At 39.0% G+C, this 20,673-nt stretch overlaps 1 protein-coding gene across 1 annotated transcript in view; it reads left to right on the top strand.

The window, feature by feature from the left end:
• nlk2 (nemo-like kinase, type 2) overlaps nt 1-19,536 on the top strand; it is a 35,303-nt gene extending 15,767 nt beyond the window's left edge. Inside the window, exons 4-11 of the mRNA XM_084716767.1 lie at nt 1,083-1,189; nt 2,170-2,255; nt 4,955-5,164; nt 8,971-9,072; nt 12,263-12,349; nt 14,462-14,660; nt 15,189-15,282; nt 17,316-19,536. Coding sequence (XP_084572893.1) covers nt 1,083-1,189; nt 2,170-2,255; nt 4,955-5,164; nt 8,971-9,072; nt 12,263-12,349; nt 14,462-14,660; nt 15,189-15,282; nt 17,316-17,370 — 940 coding nt within the window. The 3' untranslated portion in view covers nt 17,371-19,536. The remainder of the gene's footprint in view (nt 1-1,082; nt 1,190-2,169; nt 2,256-4,954; nt 5,165-8,970; nt 9,073-12,262; nt 12,350-14,461; nt 14,661-15,188; nt 15,283-17,315) is intronic.
• Nucleotides 19,537-20,673: the final 1,137 nt, after the last annotated feature.

The following is a 20,673-nucleotide window of genomic DNA, read 5'->3' as shown; positions in this document are numbered from 1 at the left end:
TTTTTTTTTATTTCAAAGATTCGAGATTCAAACTTAAGAGTTTGACATTGATTCAAAACTCAAAAACTTTTACAGTGAGCTTCTTGAAATTTTGAGTTGTCTGAACTTTCCTTAGGTTTGGTTTTTGATTAGAGAAAATGAAAACCATGATTTATTTCTCAATTATAAAGCATTTAACTAGCGTATGTGTGTGTGTTAAGATAATATAAGGTGATGTGGAAATGGTCACACAAATGAACTCTCCCAAATTTATTGATGAAGCCTATTGTGAACTAGGGTGGTGATGGTTTGTTATTTTTAAAAAGCGGGTCCTCAGAAATAGAGTTTAGGAAACACTGCTCTAGAGTGTATTTATTCTCACAAAGATAGTGGCATAAGTGCATGCACACACACATACGAAACACACACACACAAACTACAGACAACGTCCATATAAAAGTACAAAACATTATACTTCCAAGTGTCAAGACATATCCAACATGAGACACAAAGGTTAAGCACATACAGCTATGGCAGTCAGTAACCCAGAGGTTAGAGGAGCTCTGTTGATACTGAGACTTAACTCTGATTGTAGGGAATAAAGTACAGCTTAAGAATATGACAACTAGAGCTGCACAATATATCGTTTGAGCATCATCATCGCAATGTACGTGTGCGCAATAGTCACATTGCAGGTCCTGCGATGTAGGAGGCAAATGAACTAAACGTGTTCTCATCTAATTTAAGGGTACCTGACACACACTGCGTGCAGCAATCCACCAATCACAATCGTTCTTAATCAGTTTGCCAAAGCAGACCACGCCCCTGTATATGGAGTGAGTCACAAGATCAGTGCAGGTTAATTGTCCATAAGATGGCAGCAGTGCAGCATAACATAAAGTGCTATTCAAGTCATCTGGTGAAAATTCCTGTATTTTTTCATATCGCAATATATATCGCAGGCTTAAAAAAATTGCAATGTCAGTTTTTTCCAACATTGTGCAGCCCTAATGACAACTATCCTCCGGTGGTTCCCAGTCAGATTTTGCTGTTTGTGCTCTTGGATGTGTTTTTGTTTTTTCCCCTAATTTCCCAATGATCAGCTATGTGGTGACTGAACTGATGCAAAGTGACCTCCATAAGATCATCGTATCACCACAGCCTCTGAGCTCAGACCACGCTAAAGTCTTTCTTTATCAGATTTTACGAGGTAGGTTCTGGTCTCGTTGTTGCTATCATGTGTCATTAAGATGTTCTCACTTACACAGGGATGGGGGTGAAATGGGTTTACAGGAAGTGAGGGGTGAAAGCCAAGTTAAATGAATGTCAGTATTTTTCAGCATTGAGTATTTCAGTGCCTGCAGAGGGAAGTTACAACAGCCCATAATAAGATAAGATGAGATCAGCTTTATTGATCTCAACCAGGGGAAATTCACACGATACAGCATCTCAGATAGTACAGATAGAAAAAGGAGTGGTGACAATAGAATACTTAGATAGATAAATAGATAAAAAAGATAAAATAGAAAAAATAAGATATAAAGTACTCCATTTGACAAAACTATGCATTATAATTTAAAGAAAATAAATGTAAACAGTGTTGCCTTGTACAGACTCAAACTAGCTCTCACTAAAACAAGACAGACGGAGCAGAATGTAAACATGAATAGGTAGGAGCTGTGTGTACACCTGTAACATGCTGACTCCACTGTTTAGTTTTTATTTTAATTTTAAAAAGTGATTTGGCTGCTCTTTTCCTGTACAGCTCACCCCAAAATCAAAACTACGTATTTTTCTCCTGGTCTGTAGTGTTGTTTATCCAACTAGATAGTTATTTTGTGAGTTGCAGAGTTTTGGAGATATCAGTTGTAGAGATGTCTGCCTTCTCTCCAATATAATGGAATTAATTGGCACTCGGCTTGTGGATATATTTTAAAAATTCAAAACCAGTGTTTCTTTCCAGAGATGACAACCTGGTTACTCAAGATAATCCACACACGTTGTTGTGAGCAGTTTCACATAAGAACTGTAATGTAGCTCTCGTAGATTTTACTGCAGAAATAAAGTAATTCCTGCTGTTGAATTTTTCAAATGTATTTTTTGGGGCTTTGAGCATATGTATTTTTGTTTTTGTGGTCAACCATCTCTGTTGAACTGAACTGTTGTCTCTTTCTTCTCCACCACCACCAGGACTCAAATACCTTCATTCTGCTGGCATTCTCCACCGAGACATCAAGCCTGGAAACCTTCTGGTCAACAGCAACTGTGTGCTCAAGGTGAGTGGAACAGGCTGTTCATATGTCAACTGAATGTTTGTGTCTCCACAGGAGGACAACATCACAGTAACACAAGCCTCTGTCAGTCCTGCCGCCATAGTCAATTAATTGTATATTTTAAGACTTATTTCTTGATCAGGCTGTGTCAGAAAGAATCAGATTCAGCTCTGTGGTCATTTTACAGCCTGTAGTTGAGCGAGTTAGTTATTTAGTCTACAGTGGACACAATGCAACAGCACTAAAACTACTACTACTACTACTACTACTACTACTACTACTACACTATCAGCATACAGCCTTTTTCATCAAGAAATTACTCCATACCTTCCAACATTGAGACCTCAAAAATAGGGAGGCCTGCTATTAACTAATATTGATCAGTTTTCTTTCATTGGTTTATTTTTTGCCTTGCCCCTCAAAGAAAATTGACATGGCATATTTTACAAAATGTATGCTCCTTTCCTTTAAAACTTTCCTGAAGAAACAGGAGTCTGGTTTGGTGTAGCTGTATTGCTGTCTGTATGGCATAATGAAAAGGACAAAAAGTTGTGATAATTTGTTATAAATTTAGGAGAAATACAGGAGAATTGTGATCCCAGGAGGAAACGGGGAGAAGATGATAAAAATTAGGAGTCTCCTGGGAAAATTGAGAGGGCTGGAAAGTATGACACTGACCTGTATGTATCTGCAGTTTGACCGGTCAAACAGTTTCTTCCTCCACCCAAAACAGCTCTTCTCCACAAGTTGATTTAGCTGAATCAGCTGTTGCACTCCCGTCAATAAGTAGAATCGTGTATATCAGTGATCAGTGGTCTCTGCTGGTGGATGTAACGCTGCTTTCAACTGGGTATCTGATGTTTTTATGTGAGGATTAATGTAAGCTGCCCAGAAAACTAACGTGAGTGATGGATGGTGGTTAAAGCCTCTACATTTGTAGCTTTTGCAGCTTTCAAACTGTGCTGGGGGGTTGTAATTGTGTTTGTAGAAAATTGACACAATCCAGTCTGTGTGGCTTTTAGCGCCTTCACTGTCTCTGCTTTTTTTGTGTGTGTGTGTGACGGTGTCATTTTAGATCCTGCCATCAGTGTTGTACAAGTTCACACTTAAAAAGAGCTGCTCAAAGTTCAGTGCACACAAATGAAAATGAACTAGTTCACATTCATTTCTTCAGTTTTTAAATAAATCTAAATGAAAGAGAACCTCCTCTGACCAGAGACTTTGTAACAATGTCACACTGAGTGGTGCATGATGTTTTAATTTGAACTCCAAGGATTATTCATATCGGTAGTTATTAGCAACAATTCACAACAATTTGAGATCGTTTTACACTACAGCAAACGTGAACATCAACAAACTGTTGAAATTTCCATCTCAGAACTCAAAATACTGACTTTCCAGTGCCAATTGAACGCCCCATAGGACATGAGAGCTGCGGTGAGATGAAGAGGGAGAGGAGACAGAGGAGAAGGGTGAATCTAACACAGATCTGTAGGACTTTATGTCACTTTCATACAATCTCCAGTCTTCAGTGTAGTTCAGATCAGGGCTGTACAGTTAACCAGAATTTTATCAAAAGTGCAATATGGCTTCCTGTAAATTTCAAACCACAGGAGGTGCAACATTTCTTGTGTCAAAAAACTTCAAACTCAAAAGTGAATGAATGTGGTGAGGCAGAGATGTTCTGTCCTACACATCAGATTCTACAAATTTAAAACTTGGTACAAATTCCTGTAAAAAAACCCCACACCATTGTCATTTTAATGTGTTTTTTAATCAGAATAAGAATAATGATGTAAAAATTATCAGTACCTCAAATATCACAAATATATTGAAGCCCATTTCTGCCACTGAAAGAAAAAATATCCCCATGGTAAATCATAATTATGAGATAAAAATTCGAAATTATGAGATAGAAAATCACAATTTTTGGCTTCCATACAAATTATACTGTAATTGCAGTATCCGTTAAAATAATCGCAGTTAGATATTTTTTCAGAATCATTCAGAGACTTCAGGCTGCAGGATAAACCAAAGTTTTTATGCCACGCTGACATTCCTGTCCATATTCGCAGCTCTGTCTGTCTCCGCTGTGATCACACTTGGTTCTAATCAGCTGACGATATGAATGCCGTTATCTTTCGGGAGTGAACCACTTATGTTCATTAATGGCAAACTGGTCTGTTCAGTTCACCATTCACAAAAAATATAAGCAGGCTCGATGAACGCCGCTCTTTCGGTGCGTTTATGCACAACACTGACTGCCATTCTGAGATACCAAAGACAGAAATTTTCATATCCTACCTAGGAGCTATAATTATTTACTGTTATTTATCATCTTTGGCACAGTGTCACCAAATTCTAAACTTTGCAGGCCTTCCAAAGATCTGAGTCATTGAGGGAGTTTTTATAACTGTGTGTGTGCTGTTCTTCAAGACAGATCTGGAGCAAACTCAAAAACAGCCGTTAATATACACGGGTGGACTGCCCAAGTATAGTCTGTGTGTGGGAAATGTGTGTCAAACTGTGCTTCACGATGCAACTCTTGCACCCTGTGAGTCATAGGGTCCACACACAGTGGTTGTTTCCATCTGAGCTGCAGAGATCTGGGGCTGGTTGCTAGTATTAGTTGTCAGCGTAGCTGCGAGGGGAAACAAGAGAACAGAACAGTTGCACTGAACATGTGAATGACTGTCTTCCAGATCTGTGACTTCGGCCTGGCCCGGGTGGAGGAGTCAGACGAGGCACGGCACATGACTCAGGAAGTGGTGACACAGTACTACCGAGCTCCTGAGATCCTCATGGGGAGCCGCCACTACTCCAACTCCATCGATATCTGGTCTGTGGGCTGCATCTTTGCTGAGCTGCTGGGCCGACGCATCCTCTTCCAAGCCCAAAGTCCCATTCAGCAGGTAACTGAGACGAGACAAGAGACAACTTCAGTCAGAGTGACGTGAATATATTTGAATCAGTAATAATTCAAAAATAATTGTGAATTAGTATAAAAATACCTTACACACTGTATGTCCATTCCATTATCATAACCTCTCATCCTTTGGAGAGTTGTGAGGGTTAGAGCTGGGATGACAAGCTTCCAGCTGGCCAAATGTGGGACACAGAGTCTCTTTATGGGACAATGTGGACACAGGAGTCTAAAATTTTGATGTCCATTTAACATCTGTGTTTTTCCCCTTAGATAAAAATAACTCTGTACTTTTCCCTCTGGTTGATTCAGCTGCATACAGGTAGAGCAGCAACAATTAATCAATTAGCTGTAAGCTATTAAATTAATTGTCAGCTGCTGTGATAATCGATTAATTGGTTTGAGTAATTTTTTAAGAAAAAAAAAAGGTCCAATTATGTTTTATGACAGAATTCTACAGCAGGGAGACAAATTAGAGGAAAACAAAGTTTCATGTTTCAAAATATGACACCTGTGTGTGAGTAGACCTGGCATCCTGTAAGAGCTGCAAAAATTAATCATTATTTAATCGATAAGTAAGTAAATTGTCGACTATTTTGCTGATTGATTAATTGGTTTGAGTTACTTCTTAAAAAAAAGTCTCTGATTTCAGCTTCTTAAATGTGAATATTTTCTGGTTTCTTTACTCCTCTCTGACAGTAAACTGAATATCTTTGAGTTGTGGACAAAACAAGACATTTGAGGACGTCGTCTTGGACTTTAATCAACACTTTCTGACATTTCATGGACTAAACAACTATTCGATTAGTGAGAAAATGCTCAACAGACTGAATGATATTGAAAATAATTGTTAAGGGAAAAACTTGTCAATGTACGTCCAACAAACATGATTTATAGGGCAGACATTTTATAGACCAAACAACTCGTCAACTAATTAAGAAAATAATCTACAGATGAATTGTTAGTTGCAGTTAGGGCTGTATGATATGGTAAAGAAGTCATTGGGATTACTTTGACTGAAACTGCATTTCCGATGAGCAATGCGATTGGTGGGAATGATCATCTTTGCATTACAGTTTTCATTTTTACTAAAAAGAAAAACTATTAAAATTGTGATTGTATGATATTTTTGAGGGCTCTGCACCAAACAAACATTTTTACATTCAGAGAAAAAGATTTTTAGTTTACTTCAGACTAGAGATTTACTTCATAATAGTGCTGTTCTCACACATTTTTCCTTTCTCAAAAAGTTGCAATTTGGTTCAGGTTCTATGATTTTGATATTGCACTTGGCTTTATTAAGATTTTGATAACATTGTAAGTAATTGTGCAGCCACAGTTGCAGCCAACACACAATAAACAATGAAGAACACAGGTTACCACAGTCTGCTGACCTGTGTGACTGGGAGTGCTGCACAGTGTGGTAAACACAAGTTATTTCAGCTGCTGTTCTCATCTGTGTGGCATAAATGTGGTGAGTCATCTTTGTCTTTGGGCTTCAATGGGAATGAAACCATAGATCAGTACCCCTCTTTTTGAGCCACACTTTCTTGTGAAACTGACACCTCATGTGTAATTAAAAAGGAACTTAAATTTTGTGAAAACCTCTCTGAGAATCACCTTTCACTGGCTTCACCCACTTACAAGTCATTTCCCAGTCGTAGTTGTAGCTGTAGCCTTTTCTTTGTGGTGGTTTCCATCATATTCCACCTAAATCTTTGTAGTGACTCTCAGTTTTCCCCACTGGGTGTAGCGTAGGCAGCGAAGATGGTGACAGGTTAACGGGTTGATTGACGTCAAACACAGCCCTGCACTGCTTTGGATAAAAGCAAGATTTTAGAAAAGCATCTGTCCCACTGTGGTTTGACTTTTGACAACTAGAGCCAATCAAAATATGAGACATCGTCTCAATATGTGGGACAGGATAAAAATGCTGTGCAGTCGCACATTAAGTGGGACATTTGGTCACCTTAACTGGAGCTGATCTGAGCTGACATTTGTCAAGAGGTGAAGTTCACCCTGGGTCCTGTTTTCACTCACTGCTGATACAACCTCAACACTTTCTCTCTGTTAAGTCTTCTTGTCTTGTTAAACTCCAGAGGTGACAACAGTACACACATTCTTTATGTAGTACAAGGACAGATACTTGTGTCTTTTCCATGTGAGATTGTCCATCTAATTAGGTTGAAATCAGTGCATGATGATGCAAAATAAAAAATAATCAATCATTCCCATCAAAACTAAAGTAATGAGCTTGAAAATGTAAGTAGTATAAAGTGCAGATATTTGTGTTAAAATGTAGTGAGTAAAAGTAAAAAGTTACTCAAGTAAAGTACAGATACCTGAAAAATCTACTTAAATACAGAAATTAAGTATTTGTACTTAGTTACTTCTCATCTACTGATAAATTCACAAATGTTTTTTTTCCACAACACTCAATTATTCGCAAATTGTTTCCAAACACGTCCATTTCATAGTTTTTTCGATCACCATCTACTGTCAGTGAGTCACCACACTTACAGTATAAATGATACACATTAAAAGCATTTCACAGGCTCAAAAAATCATGAACCCTCCACTACCACTAGTTTTAATTTGAAACATCTGCAGAAGGCTGTTAAGTTAATTCATGGTAACTTAACTGAAAAAACAAAATGGATGCGATCATAATGAATTGTTGAATAAAACATTTGTGTTAAAAAGAGAGAGTGTTCTCAGCAGAGTGGTGAGTATGAGTGGTGGAATCAGAGCTGTGGAAATGGACACCACACTGAGTTCAACACGTGAGCTGTTAGAGTTCAGTTCATTTCACCCCACTCAGTGTTTTTAAACTGCCTTTATTAGAGACCAGCCTGTATTTCAGGGTTCTAACTGGAAATCCTTGAAAACACTTGAATTTTAATGTAGTATTTTCAAGGGTTGAAAAGTGCTTGGATTTTGAATGAAGTGCTTAAAACTGCTTGAAACTGTAATTGCATTACTTTCACAACAACTGAAGTCAGAGAATTTGGACATTGTTTTTCTTAAAAAACAACTCAAACTGATTAATCGATTAATCAGTCCTGTCACAATCTTTCCTGTCATAATTTATTTTCGTTGTCGTTAATCTGTTGGTCATTTCCAATGACCTATGATGTCATCAAATGTCTTGTTTTGTCCACAAAACTCAAAAATATTCAGTTTACTGTCAGCAAGGAGTAAAGAAACCAGACAATATCAGAATTCTGACTTTTTTTTCTAAAAAATAAATAAATTAATTAATTAATAATCAAACCAATTAATTAGTTATCAAAATAGTTGACAATCAACTTACTTATCAATTAATAATTGATTAATTGTTGTAGCTCTAATAGGATGCCAAGTCTACATACAGACAGGAGTCACATTTTGATGAACTGTTGTTTTCCTTTTATCGTTTTTCTGTTGTAGAAATCTGTGATGAAACACATTTTAGGTTGTTTATAGCACAATAACATCTGATTTCAACATGTTGAGCATGTATATTTGTATAAATATGTCACTTACCACCACTGTAAGGTGCTGGAAAAGCCTGAAAATGCCTGAAAAGTGCTTGAATTTGACTTCAGAAAAGGTGTAAGAACCCTGGTATTGTTGTTGTTGTTGTGTTGACCATGTCTCTCACTCCTCTGTGCCATTATTTGAATACGGGCATACAAAGTACAAATGAGTGTGCAACACTTTGGTGAAAGTAAATTACACTGCAGTTTGAGGTATATAAATGTCTCTTACTCTGCTGTCTGTGACGTGTCTTTTTTTTGTCTTGTTGTTTTGTAGCTGGATTTAATCACTGACCTTTTGGGGACTCCTTCTATGGAGGCCATGAGGACCGCGTGTGAAGGCGCTCGTGCACACATTCTCAGAGGACCTCACAAACAGGTGAGCATGGAGCCCCCATCTGCCTGTCTGAAAAGATGAAATGATCCTGGGCTGTCCTCTTCTCCTAATAGCAGATCTGCCTGTTATGTTGACAAAGACCAAACAAGGTGGGCAGAACAAAAACCATGACAGCCCTGCTATGTTTCAGAATCTGTACGTGACAGAGACAGAGAATCACAAGCTAGCTAAGATGTCAGAAGGGAGCTGAGCTCTTTCAAGCCCTGCGATGGTTTATACAACAGGCAGTGCTGTGGCCTGCTGCCCTGATGCAGGATTATTTGCTTAATTGTGTTAATGACAGCCTGGAACACAAACCCAGTTAAAGATCAAAGGTGACTTTGCAAGGCTGTGAAGTAAGAAAGCATTTCTAAATCAAATGTAAGGTTTTCTTATTCAGCTTTATGTCTTAGGAGAGATAAATTGACAGACTTAATATTTTGAATAAGGTCAAATCTATGTTGGATTCTTACCTGAAATTGATTGTTTCTGCTGACATTCTGCAGCCAGTAGGTGGCACTACTGTACAAACTGACTTGTGCTTGGTTCAAAAGTCATGTCTAGGTGTGGCACCAGTAAAGACCACAGTGAGAGAGATGATCTCGTAGATCTTAGTGTTAGAAACAGTAGCAGCTGGATAATTCCCTGAAACCTGCCCAGATGCTGCCATCTTGGAACATGTGGCCTGTGGCAGTAGTGTGTGCAGTGGCACCACAGCCATGTTTGGGTCTGATTCCTCCTCCAGTTCCAGTCCTGCTGTCACGTCAGGCACCAGGCCCCACCCACTCAGAACCAGGGCTGCATTCAGCCCTGACGAAACATATCAAAACATATTTTTAAATAGAAATGGTGGTGTGTTGGACACCCTGTTGTGTACACAAGTGCACTGCACTACAACGCCTTTTAAATATGGCAGTATTTATGAATACATCGCTGCTGATTGGGGCACACCTGTGGCACACACACCAAACAAGAGAGCACACCATTTCATGCCATTTTGTGGAAACTTGCCATTCGATCTGGAAACCGTAGCAAACTAGTGCAGAATGTTTTCAGATTGAACGTGCCCCAGCTCCTACTGCAGCTACATCCTCCTCAGATAAATCTGAGGCACATTCAGGCCCAACAAAATGTGGCAAAACATATATTCAAATAGAAACTGTGTTGTGTTGAAAACCCTGTTGTGTGCGAAAGCACTGCAACGCCTTTGTCATGTGGCCGTGGTTATATATAGGTTATATATACATTGCTGCTGATTGGGTAACACTTTTGGCACACCCACCAAATAACAGAAAATTGATCTCGCAGCCCGTTGCACAATGTTTTATGGAAGTGTGCCGTTCAATCTGGAAACGGTAGCAAACAGGTGTACAACGATGTCAGACTGAACGTGCCCCTGCACCTACTGCAGCTACACCCTCTTTAAATAAATCTGGGGAGCAATTAGGCCTGACAAAGTGTGTGAAAACATTAAAACAGAAACTGTGGTGCATTTAACACCTTGTTGTGTTACACAAGCACTGCACTGGCTTTTTCATACAGCGGTGTTTATGTAGGTCACTGATTGGGTAACAGCTCTGACACACCCAACAAACAAGAAAGAAAATACCTCAAAGCCCATTTCACTCCATTTCACACCATTTTGAGGAAACATGTTGTTCAAACTGGAAACTGTGACAAAACAATGCACACCATCTTCAAACTGAACGTGCCCCTGGCCCATTACCTTCTCCTAACCCAGGCACTGCTCCTCCTATGGCCACACGTTTTCACAAAACTCAGCCTCCCATCTGACACCAGACCAGACACACTGTCCCAGCGGCAGCCATGATACTTTCACAAGATGAATGTACCTGTGTACCTAACAGCAGCTCTGGGGCATGTTCAAATTGGTGTGCTCTGTTTGCCTCCATGACATATTTCCTTGAAACAGTGTGAAACAGGCTTTGATTTATGTTTTCTCATGTCTGGTGGCTGTGTCAGAGCTGATACCCAATCAGTAATGATATTTTTATAAACCCACCGTATTAAAAAGGCTGCACTGGTGAAACAGGGTGTTCACGAATCACTGTTTTCCATTTAAATAAATGTTTTGCTATCTTTGGGCAGGGCTGAACTAACCCCCAGATCTGTGTGAATGCAGATGAGTGGCCGTCTCTTTCCATGTGAAATGTGGGCGCTTCAGGAAGTGCCACACACGGGAATCAGCTCGCTGCTTTTAAGTGTGTTTTATGAGTCAACAGCACACACGTATTTGCTATCTGTTGATGCTGTGACTTTGCCAATGTTGAATTCCACGCAAAGCACAGAATGGAAGTGAGCGGAGGCCCAACATCCACCATGCCCTCACTCCCTATTTTGGCTGCCCTCCTGTACTGGAGCCATGCCCCCACATTCAAGAACAGCTTCCACCCCTCCCTGAACCCGTGTCCTGCTGTGGGCCTGACTTTTTGGAAGTCCTGTCTGTGATCAGTTATATGTTTGTGAAGATTCTCAGTCATACAGGTCATGGTATTCATAGAAAAGGTTGTCGTACGCAACTGGACTTGGTAGAGTGTGTGATCAGTTATAGATCAGTTATAGAAATAAATAGATAATAAAACACCCATTCTTGAGAACTGGGACTAATCAGGTCCGACCAAGAAATGTCTCTGTCAGATGTGTCTCACATGTCAACAAAAAATAAATGCCTGCTCACTACGACTATGCTGTGAATTTTAATTAAAAAAAGTTCATCTCCAGGAGGTTGGCATGTTTCAGGGTTTAATAGCCAAGAGTTTGATCTTTTAAAATATACTTTACAGCATAACTGAAGTGTAAAAATCAAAACCCACTTCACGGGACTGAGTGAAAAATGTCTGTAAAAACATACTCAAAAACACTTTGATATGTGAAAAGAAGTTTAAGTGTGAATTGACCTTTCAGATACTCAGTCATGTTTTCTTGTAATTAAACAGAATATATTTAGTTTCACATTTAACAGCTGCAAAACTGATGATTTAGACACTTTCATCCAAGCTTTTTGGATGGGAGTGCACCTCCATCACAGTCAGTCTGCTGGCTCAGAGCCGCAGTTCATGGCACAATTTTTAAGAATGCAGTGAATTCCAAGCTATTCTCCATGTACATTTGATACAGCAGGAGGAACGAGATGGGAGGGTGGTTGATGTTGTCGTGTTTGTTTTGTCTGCAGCCATCCCTTCCTGTTCTGTACACACTGTCTAGCCAAGCGACCCATGAAGCTGTCCACCTCCTCTGCAGGATGCTGGTGTTTGATCCGGTGAGTCATTCTCTTATACATAGTTTTGCATTCTGTTTTGTTAATGAATGAAGCCCATTGAGTGAGTCACTGAGTATAATTAGAGATGTGTTCTGTACTGATCAACACAACACAACAGAAGAAACAAGCAACAAAGCAGATCAGATCAAAGACACACTGGAGCTCCATTCAGACTGGTTAACATTAATACTCCCAACCTATTTTTATACTGTCCCTTAGTAGTTGAACAAATTTTCTATTTTATTTCTCTTCACATGTATTTTAAGTCAGTGTTGAGTTTCCCAAACTTTTTGTTTTTTTTCTGGGGAGTCATAAATGAACATTCCTGATCATTTTACTACCATTTACACATCACCTTATATTATCTTGACTAGAGCTGCAGTGATTAATCCATTATGAATTCATTATTAAATTAATTGCCAACTATTTTGATTATCGATTAATCAGTTTAAGTCATTTTTTTTAAAGAAAGAAATGTCCAGTTTCTCTGTTTTTTCAGCATCTTAAATGTGAACATTTTCTGGCTCTTTGCTCCTCTCTGACAATTAACTGAACATATTTTAGATGCAGATTTGAGGACGTCATCTTGAACTTTGGGAAATGCTGATCAACATTTATCACCATTTTATAAATCAATCATCTAATTGATTAATTGAGAAAATAATAGACAGATTAATCTGTCATGAAAACTTATTTGCAGCCCTAATCTGGAGGCCTGTTATTGAAAACATAAACACTATGGGTGTGTATCTCACTGACTGAGACCAATTCCGTACGTATATCGATACATGTTCAAAAATACGATATGTCTTAAAATCTTAAAAAATAAAACGGCCAACTATTCGGTTCGATTCCATTCAGCTCTGTCATGATACGATATGATATGATGCAATATAAGACAATGCAGTGTGTGAATCTTTACATTTTGATTCAGTTAATGCGACATTTGTAGAGTGCTGTTAGTTTAACTAAATGTAGTAACAGTAGAGACAGAGAGAAGGAGACATTACAGTGGTGTTAACATCTTATTATGAGTCTCATGTGTAAATGAGATGAGATAAATGAGAAACTTTAAAACTGTTTAAAATATCAGCATTTTTGCAGTAAGATGATCTGCTGCTCTGTTTCATATGAAGAGTGCTGTGGTTTTGATTAGTGGAGGAACAGTGATGCTCTGTGTTACCTGCTCTCACAGTGACATGACGTCTCTGTGGGTCAGACTCGTGTCTCTGTTCTCTGCTGTCAGACACATTTTGCATAAATGATCTGCAGCAGCGTTTCTCATCTTTCTTATGAAACAATACTTATTCTACACTTGTGCGTTATGAAAGTTTGGTGGTGCGACGTGATACAATGTCACTTCTGTCAGTGTTTTCTGCGCCGTCTGTTTTAAGTAAGTGAAGAGGAGACACAGGTGAGGGAGGAGGGAGCGCTTGTTTTGTGTGAGCGCAGCAGCAGGCATCCAGTAAGAGCGGTGCAGGCAGAGACAGGAGGAGAAGACGGAGGGACGTTACAGCAGCAGCTCCCTGATGCCAAAAATGAAACGTGCATCCTAATGAGGTTTATCGATATGCTAGTGTTGCATCAATTTATTTCCAATTCATGTTCAGCTTTTTACCAATACAGGCCGTCTGAACCGAGGCACTCATATCTTACACATTACAGTCCGATGCATCAGATGCATGAGTGAATCATTACATCCCTAATAAACACACTTTGAATACCTAATGAATGAGAAATAAATGCATTTAGGCTCAGATAACAGGACATGTTATTGTTTTAAAACAATATAGGCCATTTTAGTCTCCTTCATAAATGAGACAAAATTAGTGCGTTAAGGCAGAATAAACAGCCTCTTGCTTTTGTCCCTTCATCAGTAAAACAATATACACATTTTAAATGCTTTATAAAAGCTGTACTGCTGACATAAAACATAAAAAACTTGCAAAATTTCTGTTGTAGTTTTTTATTTATGTGGCGACCCAAATGGAATCTCTTGTGACCCACCTGTGAGTCATGACCCAGTCTTTGGGAATGGCTGCTTTCAGTCAGAGATGAATGTGAAGTGTAGTTAATAGCCTTGTTAATCACATACAATTTGTGTGTTTGTAGTCAAAGAGGATTTCAGCTAAGGATGCTCTGGCTCACCCTTACCTGGACGAGGGGCGGCTTCGCTACCACACATGCATGTGCAAATGCTGCTACACCACATCCTCCGGCCGAGTTTACACCAGTGACTTTGAGCCCGTCACTAATCCCAAGTTTGACGACGGCTTTGAGAAGAACCTGAGCTCTGTGAGACAGGTCAAAGGTGCGTTTATCTGCTGAGCTGCTGTATTAAACACATTTTAAGACTAATGATGGGATTTCAAACTGTTGCAACTGTTTACTCTTGTGATTCCTCCCATAATAAGAAAATGCAGCCTGTTTGATTCACATTCACTGAACAACACAGTCTGCCAGAGATGGATGTAGAATATTCTACTAAATGCAATATTACTCTTTCACTTGTGAGTGTTTATTGGAATGAAAAGAAAGAACAGAAGATAGAACCATCACTAGCAGATAGTAGCATCTACAGAACGATTCTTTGGCAGAGGAAGAATCTCTCAATCAAAAATTAAGCCAAACATACCAAACATAGTCCACGGCCAAGCTGTCTTTGGAAATAAAAGTCTTAGAGATGAAAACAAAAACACTTAATATAGCACAGAAGTTTTTCTGTTTAAAAAAAACCAAAGCTGTGTTGACATTCAGGGCCAGATTGTGACTTTAGCCCACAGTAAGTAAGAATGAGTTTATTCATCTGTCTCTGCTGCTCTGTGTTTCTCCCTCACAGAGATCATCCATCAGTTCATCTTGGAACAGCAAAAGGGGAGTCGAGTGCCACTCTGCATTAACCCTCAGTCGGCTGCTTTCAAAAGCTTTATCAGGTAGGAGGCTCTTAAATACACAGAAGGATTTACAGCAGGTTGTACAACTAAAGATTCTGTATGTGTTGATGAAACATCATCAAACACCTTGTTTCTTCTTTACCTTTTGTTGAAGCTAGGTTAACAGGTTCTCTGCTTCCAGTCCTTATGCTAAGCTAAGCAAAGCAAGCTACATACCCTTTGTACATACATTACATTGATAATAGTGTCATCTGAATCTGGGTCAGAGGACATGAGTGTTTCCTAAAACTGTAGAGAGCTCTTTTGAAGGTTTCTTCCTGTTAGTTTTTACTGCTCTCCAGCTACAGTCTGTCATCACTGACACTAGTTCCAGAAAGTATGAAGTTCAAATTTCCCAATATGTAAACGTATAATAATCTTTTAACTGCACCACCTAATGGGCCTCATGCAAGAATATTTTCATATTCTTATCTTACATCTCTCTTACTGGTTTTCATAAGAAAAGCTCATATGAACAGGCCACGTCAGATTCAGCAAACACTTATAACTTCAGAGAACCGTGTAAATGATCCACCTGTATGTATCTGAGTGCATGTGCATGACACCTGTAAATTAGCATAATTAATGCCCCAGTATTTACCATATAGGCTGCGCTTCCTGCCCCACATGTCAGGAAGTGTATGTATTTAGTGAATGGTATCGAAGAGTAAAAAGAACTTTATGAGTTCATAAATTGTGTTTGTATCTGGAAAAAAAAATGGTGAATGCCATAAGTTCTCCTAAATCAGTCATACACACAAGAACAAATCTGTTTGTAACAGTGCTTCTTGCATGAGGCCCAATGGTTTAAAACTTCAACATCATTCACCCCAGACAGACAAACCTCTGAATCCAACATAGGATTTTTGTATTTTCCTTATTGTTTTGTGCAACAACATACAAAAAAATAGACATACCGCTTAAAAAAGTAACAATAAAGCTGAACAAAGAGGGTCTTGAGAATTGGGATAAAACCCTATTTTGAAGTTTTGAATTTGAGTTTTGACTTTTACTCTTTAATTATGCTGGAAAATATATTTTAAAAGATCAAAGTCTTGGCTATTCTCTCAAGTTCTCTTAATGTTAATCAAAATAGATCATTTTAAGGCATAATTCTTTGATTTAGAAGGGCTACAGAGTTGACATGTTCTGGTTGAGACACATCTGATAGAAATATCATTCAATGAATTTGTCTCAAAAGAGGAAGTTTACCTGTGCTCGAGCAGTAGGGGTTCTTAGGGTGTAGTTAACCCTTTTTATGCCTGATTAAATAATGTTTTTGTAAAAATCTGACAGAGTCGACTCTGGGCTCAACATTTTCATAAAAAATCATATTTAAAACAAAGATGATTAGAGCAACACATTTTAATGCCTTTGTTTTCAGTAGGAATTGTTAGTTTTAGATTTTGAAGGCTTTTAAATTGTTTGAAGTTGTGAATTCTTGTCTGGGACAGGGTTGTTTTCTAACACAGAGCAAGTTTAGGAATAAAAAAAATAAAACAGAACAAAACATTTCGTAAACTACATATATTTGATATAAATCCTATGTTTTCACCAAAAAACTGGAATTCGAGTGTTAGTATTAATTATTTTTAAACATTTTTGTGTAGGACATGATTTGTCCAAATTTTCAAGAATCATTGATATACATACAAACAGGTGAAAAATAGGTGTGTACATATGAATGTAAATATATCTAAAACACAACAGAACACCAGTCACCTGTTTCTGTACATTGTAAATAAATACAAATAGTACAGAGGAATAAACATTGAATGAGTGATGTAATAAAATAAAAATAATATATATGTATATATATGTATAGTGTGTACACGTGGAGTGGGTGGTTTCGAACAATATAGTCTGTATACAACGTGCAGCATGTAAGTATATCTTTAAACGTATTTTTAACATTTGTGGAACACAACATGACTAACCATTCCACCTTTAAGCCAGTAATAAATGTGCGTTTCTGATAGACAGCTTAATAGCTAATATTAACTTCACCCACTTGTTGGCCTGGTTCTGAACAGCTCCACCGTGGCTCAGCCCTCTGAAATGCCTCCATCTCCGCTGGTGTGGGAATAGCTGCTGCTGTGTGTCATCATCTTCCCCGACTGACAAGCTGCTAAACTGGGAACAAGAACGCGTCTGAACGTCTTCGATCATCTGCGTAGCATTTCACTGGAGAGCAGGACTCACAGGTCTGCTGTGTGTGCTGACATCTGAAACAAATGAAGAGAAACCCTCTGCTAACTGCTTTACGGGGTGTATTAGAGGGGGTTTGGTATGCAAATGAATGAGATGAATGCTCTGTAGACCAAATCAGAATGTTTTAAACAAACCCATCTGGTCACCTCCAGTAGAGAAGATTTAATAGTTATTGCATCATAATGAAGTACATTTGTTTTGCTATATACAGTATATTAATACAAATGAAACAAGATGTCTATTTTAAAATTTCTGTAATCACAAACGGGTTAATTTCCCACATAATCAGGCCACTCTGCATTCTGACGCCCGCCCTCACCTCTGCACTGCTCAATGAAACCCAACTTTGCTTCTTACTCAGACAATCGATTGTACTTGAGTTGGTAGGCTCAATGTTTCCCAACTGAAAGCTCCCCAGATTTTATAAGAACATGCTCCTGAGTATGTTGATATTTTAACTTAATTAATGAAAGATAAATTATTAAAGGCATGTCCCCCTGTGTCCCCATGTACATGTCCCCCTGCACATTTGGCCCTTGTTTTTACCTACATAACAATTTATTTGCCAAAGATGAGACGCCTCATGTATAAACGATGCATCAACATTAAGACTGTGTGCAAGTTAGCAAATATTATCTGTCTGCACATGTTGTACATCATGTTTAGTGATGATTTTGGAGAGACAGACCCATTCAGTGTGTAAACAAACTAATTTTTACAGTGTGTCATCTGATGACATCTAAAGAACACACAGCTGTTTCCTCCTCTTCATTTAGTTCCAACAATTGTTGGATACAGTCCTGCTCCAACTCTGATGTAAAAAAAGTTTAAAAAAAAAGTAAATAAATAATATAGTTTATAAGCGACTTTCAAGACCCCCAAGGATATTTGAACTCACCTTTCGTTTCTTTTCACCATGTCATGTTTGGTGATGTATTCATGGTGGTGTCCTTCCAAGCAAGATGAACATCTGATCCGTTCACTTTCAGCAGGGCTGTTTCTTGCCATATGCAGGCTTTGCAGTTGCACAGGGCCCCCAAAGGGCCCACAAACAGTGTAATGTAGTGATGATATGTGTTCAGTATTCCCACTGCTATTCAAAGTAAGACTGTTGCTGTCACTGCGTCACTCACATGGGCAGGCCCAGTGATTCCTATTTATTATAATTTTCTGGGGTCAACTTGAGATTTCTGATTTGAATTTTAGAGAAAAAAAGGATGTTTTTCATGGTTCTAGCCTTATTTCCTTTTAAAGTGCACCAGATGCAATGTATTAAATGTCAAATGCATGCCCGTGCACCACTTTAGAGGGTTTGGAATCCCCCTACTGAATCCCCCTCCGCCCCCCCCCCAAAAAAAAGGTTTTGTATAGGGCCTCCAAAAAGCTATAAACGGCCCTGACAGTCAGCAAAGCTAGCACTTGATATAATAAAAATATAATGTAAGTCAATTAAAAAATGAATTGAATTAAACTAAAATTCAGCCTTAGATGTGTCAACTATTTCCAGTTGATGTCAAAGAAGATAAGGGTAAACACAAATCCACTAATATTTGGAAACTTAAGATGACATGCATGCAGAAATGTAGTTATTACAAAGAAGTTTGAAGCATACTATACTATACATGTAAAGAACAGGTAAATGTATGCATGTATCTGCTGTTTTGTGCATGATGTCAGTGTTGACTGTATGAAAACGTTTATACATGAGGCTCCACTATATTTATAATGAAGTTGTCCCAGTGTGTAAACCTCTTGATCAGTCATCTTGAAGAGAATCAGGTGTCCCCTGAACAGGCCCAACATGAACCTGAGCTCTCCCAGTGTTCTGGAGATTTACATGGAACCTGCTCTGTTTTATTGCAGAAATCATTCAGTGAAGGTTTAAATGCTCACTTGCATGTTAGATGAAGGAACAACTGAACCTTTCTGTGAATATGAAATAGTAAAAAAAAAAAAGGGATCAGGTGAAATAGAAGGCCCTGCTCCCGAACAAGACCACTCAGCTCAGCTTCAGAGAGCCGACAGTCCTGACAGTTTCTGTTCTGACGAAGGGAAACGGAACAGATCAGTGCTGCTCTGCCCTCACCTCTGACCAGCCATAGATCCTCTACTGCTAACACTCACTTCAGTACTACTGTATCTACACAATCCTGTCAATCTAACTCAATAGTTGTTTTTTTTATGAAGGAATGTGTGCTGTCTACTTGTGTGCCTCCTAATTTCACTGCTTTGACAGTAAGGTAACAGCCAAACTGAGCAAATTGTACCCCAAAGAGAATGAAGAGAAAGATTCCTGAAAAAAACACAAAATTGAAAAGTTCACAACCTGGGTCTTATTTTCATAGTGCGGGCCATCGTTCCTGTTGTGGCAACATTTGACTACAGTCTGATGCATTCTGAGCTGGGCAGGAGACATTTGTTGCATGTTAACACTCTCTTCCTCTCTGTATTTCCTTTGTGGTCCTCCAGTGTGACAGCCACACAACAGCATTCATGAGGCGACTTCGCAGTGATCGGGGACAGTTACACACTTAATCTCTGTTATCTGAACCTCTGATTCGGACATAACATAAACAGAACTATGTAGTACTGAATTGTGGAGTTCAGTGTTCAGGATTTTTTGGTGGACCTGAAACTTGGCTCTGTGACATACCAGAGCCATGGTCCCCCAACATTATAGGCCCACGAACAACACCGCCTCCCCCTCTCCTTGCCCTCCATAATACTCAGTTATGAACTTACCTTCTCTTAGTTCAAATCAGCCCAGCAGTTCAGTTCAACTCACTTCAGTTCCAACAACCAGACACAGAATGAAAAAAATACCACCCTGTCCCCGTCCTCTGGCTCTGGTGGCTCAAACATGTTTGGACATGTCCAGTAAATCTGCTAGACAGAGTGTCCATGTTTCAGGTGGTTTTCAGGTCATAGTGGTGTTTGACACTACAATAAGACAGCAGAGCAGGCACAACCCCAGTGTTACGGAGCTCTTCTTTTAATGAAGGAATACTCTCCAGTTCTGCTGTAACTGATGCTGGTGCAGTATCTGCTCTACCTGCCATTGTTTATTTGACGCTTCTCGCTGTCGTCACACCTAAAACCACACCCGTAGCTACCAGTAGTCCCTTGTAGAACGCTGATTGGCTGCACCACTTTTGGTGCGGACACAAACATAACTTGAAG

Source organism: Lutjanus erythropterus, chromosome 4, assembly GCF_056507025.1.
Source record: "Lutjanus erythropterus isolate fLutEry1 chromosome 4, fLutEry1.hap2, whole genome shotgun sequence".
NCBI classification, from domain to species: domain Eukaryota; kingdom Metazoa; phylum Chordata; class Actinopteri; order Lutjaniformes; family Lutjanidae; genus Lutjanus; species Lutjanus erythropterus.
Note: the sequence above shows the minus strand (reverse complement) of the source record. Positions and strands in the feature narration are given on the sequence as shown.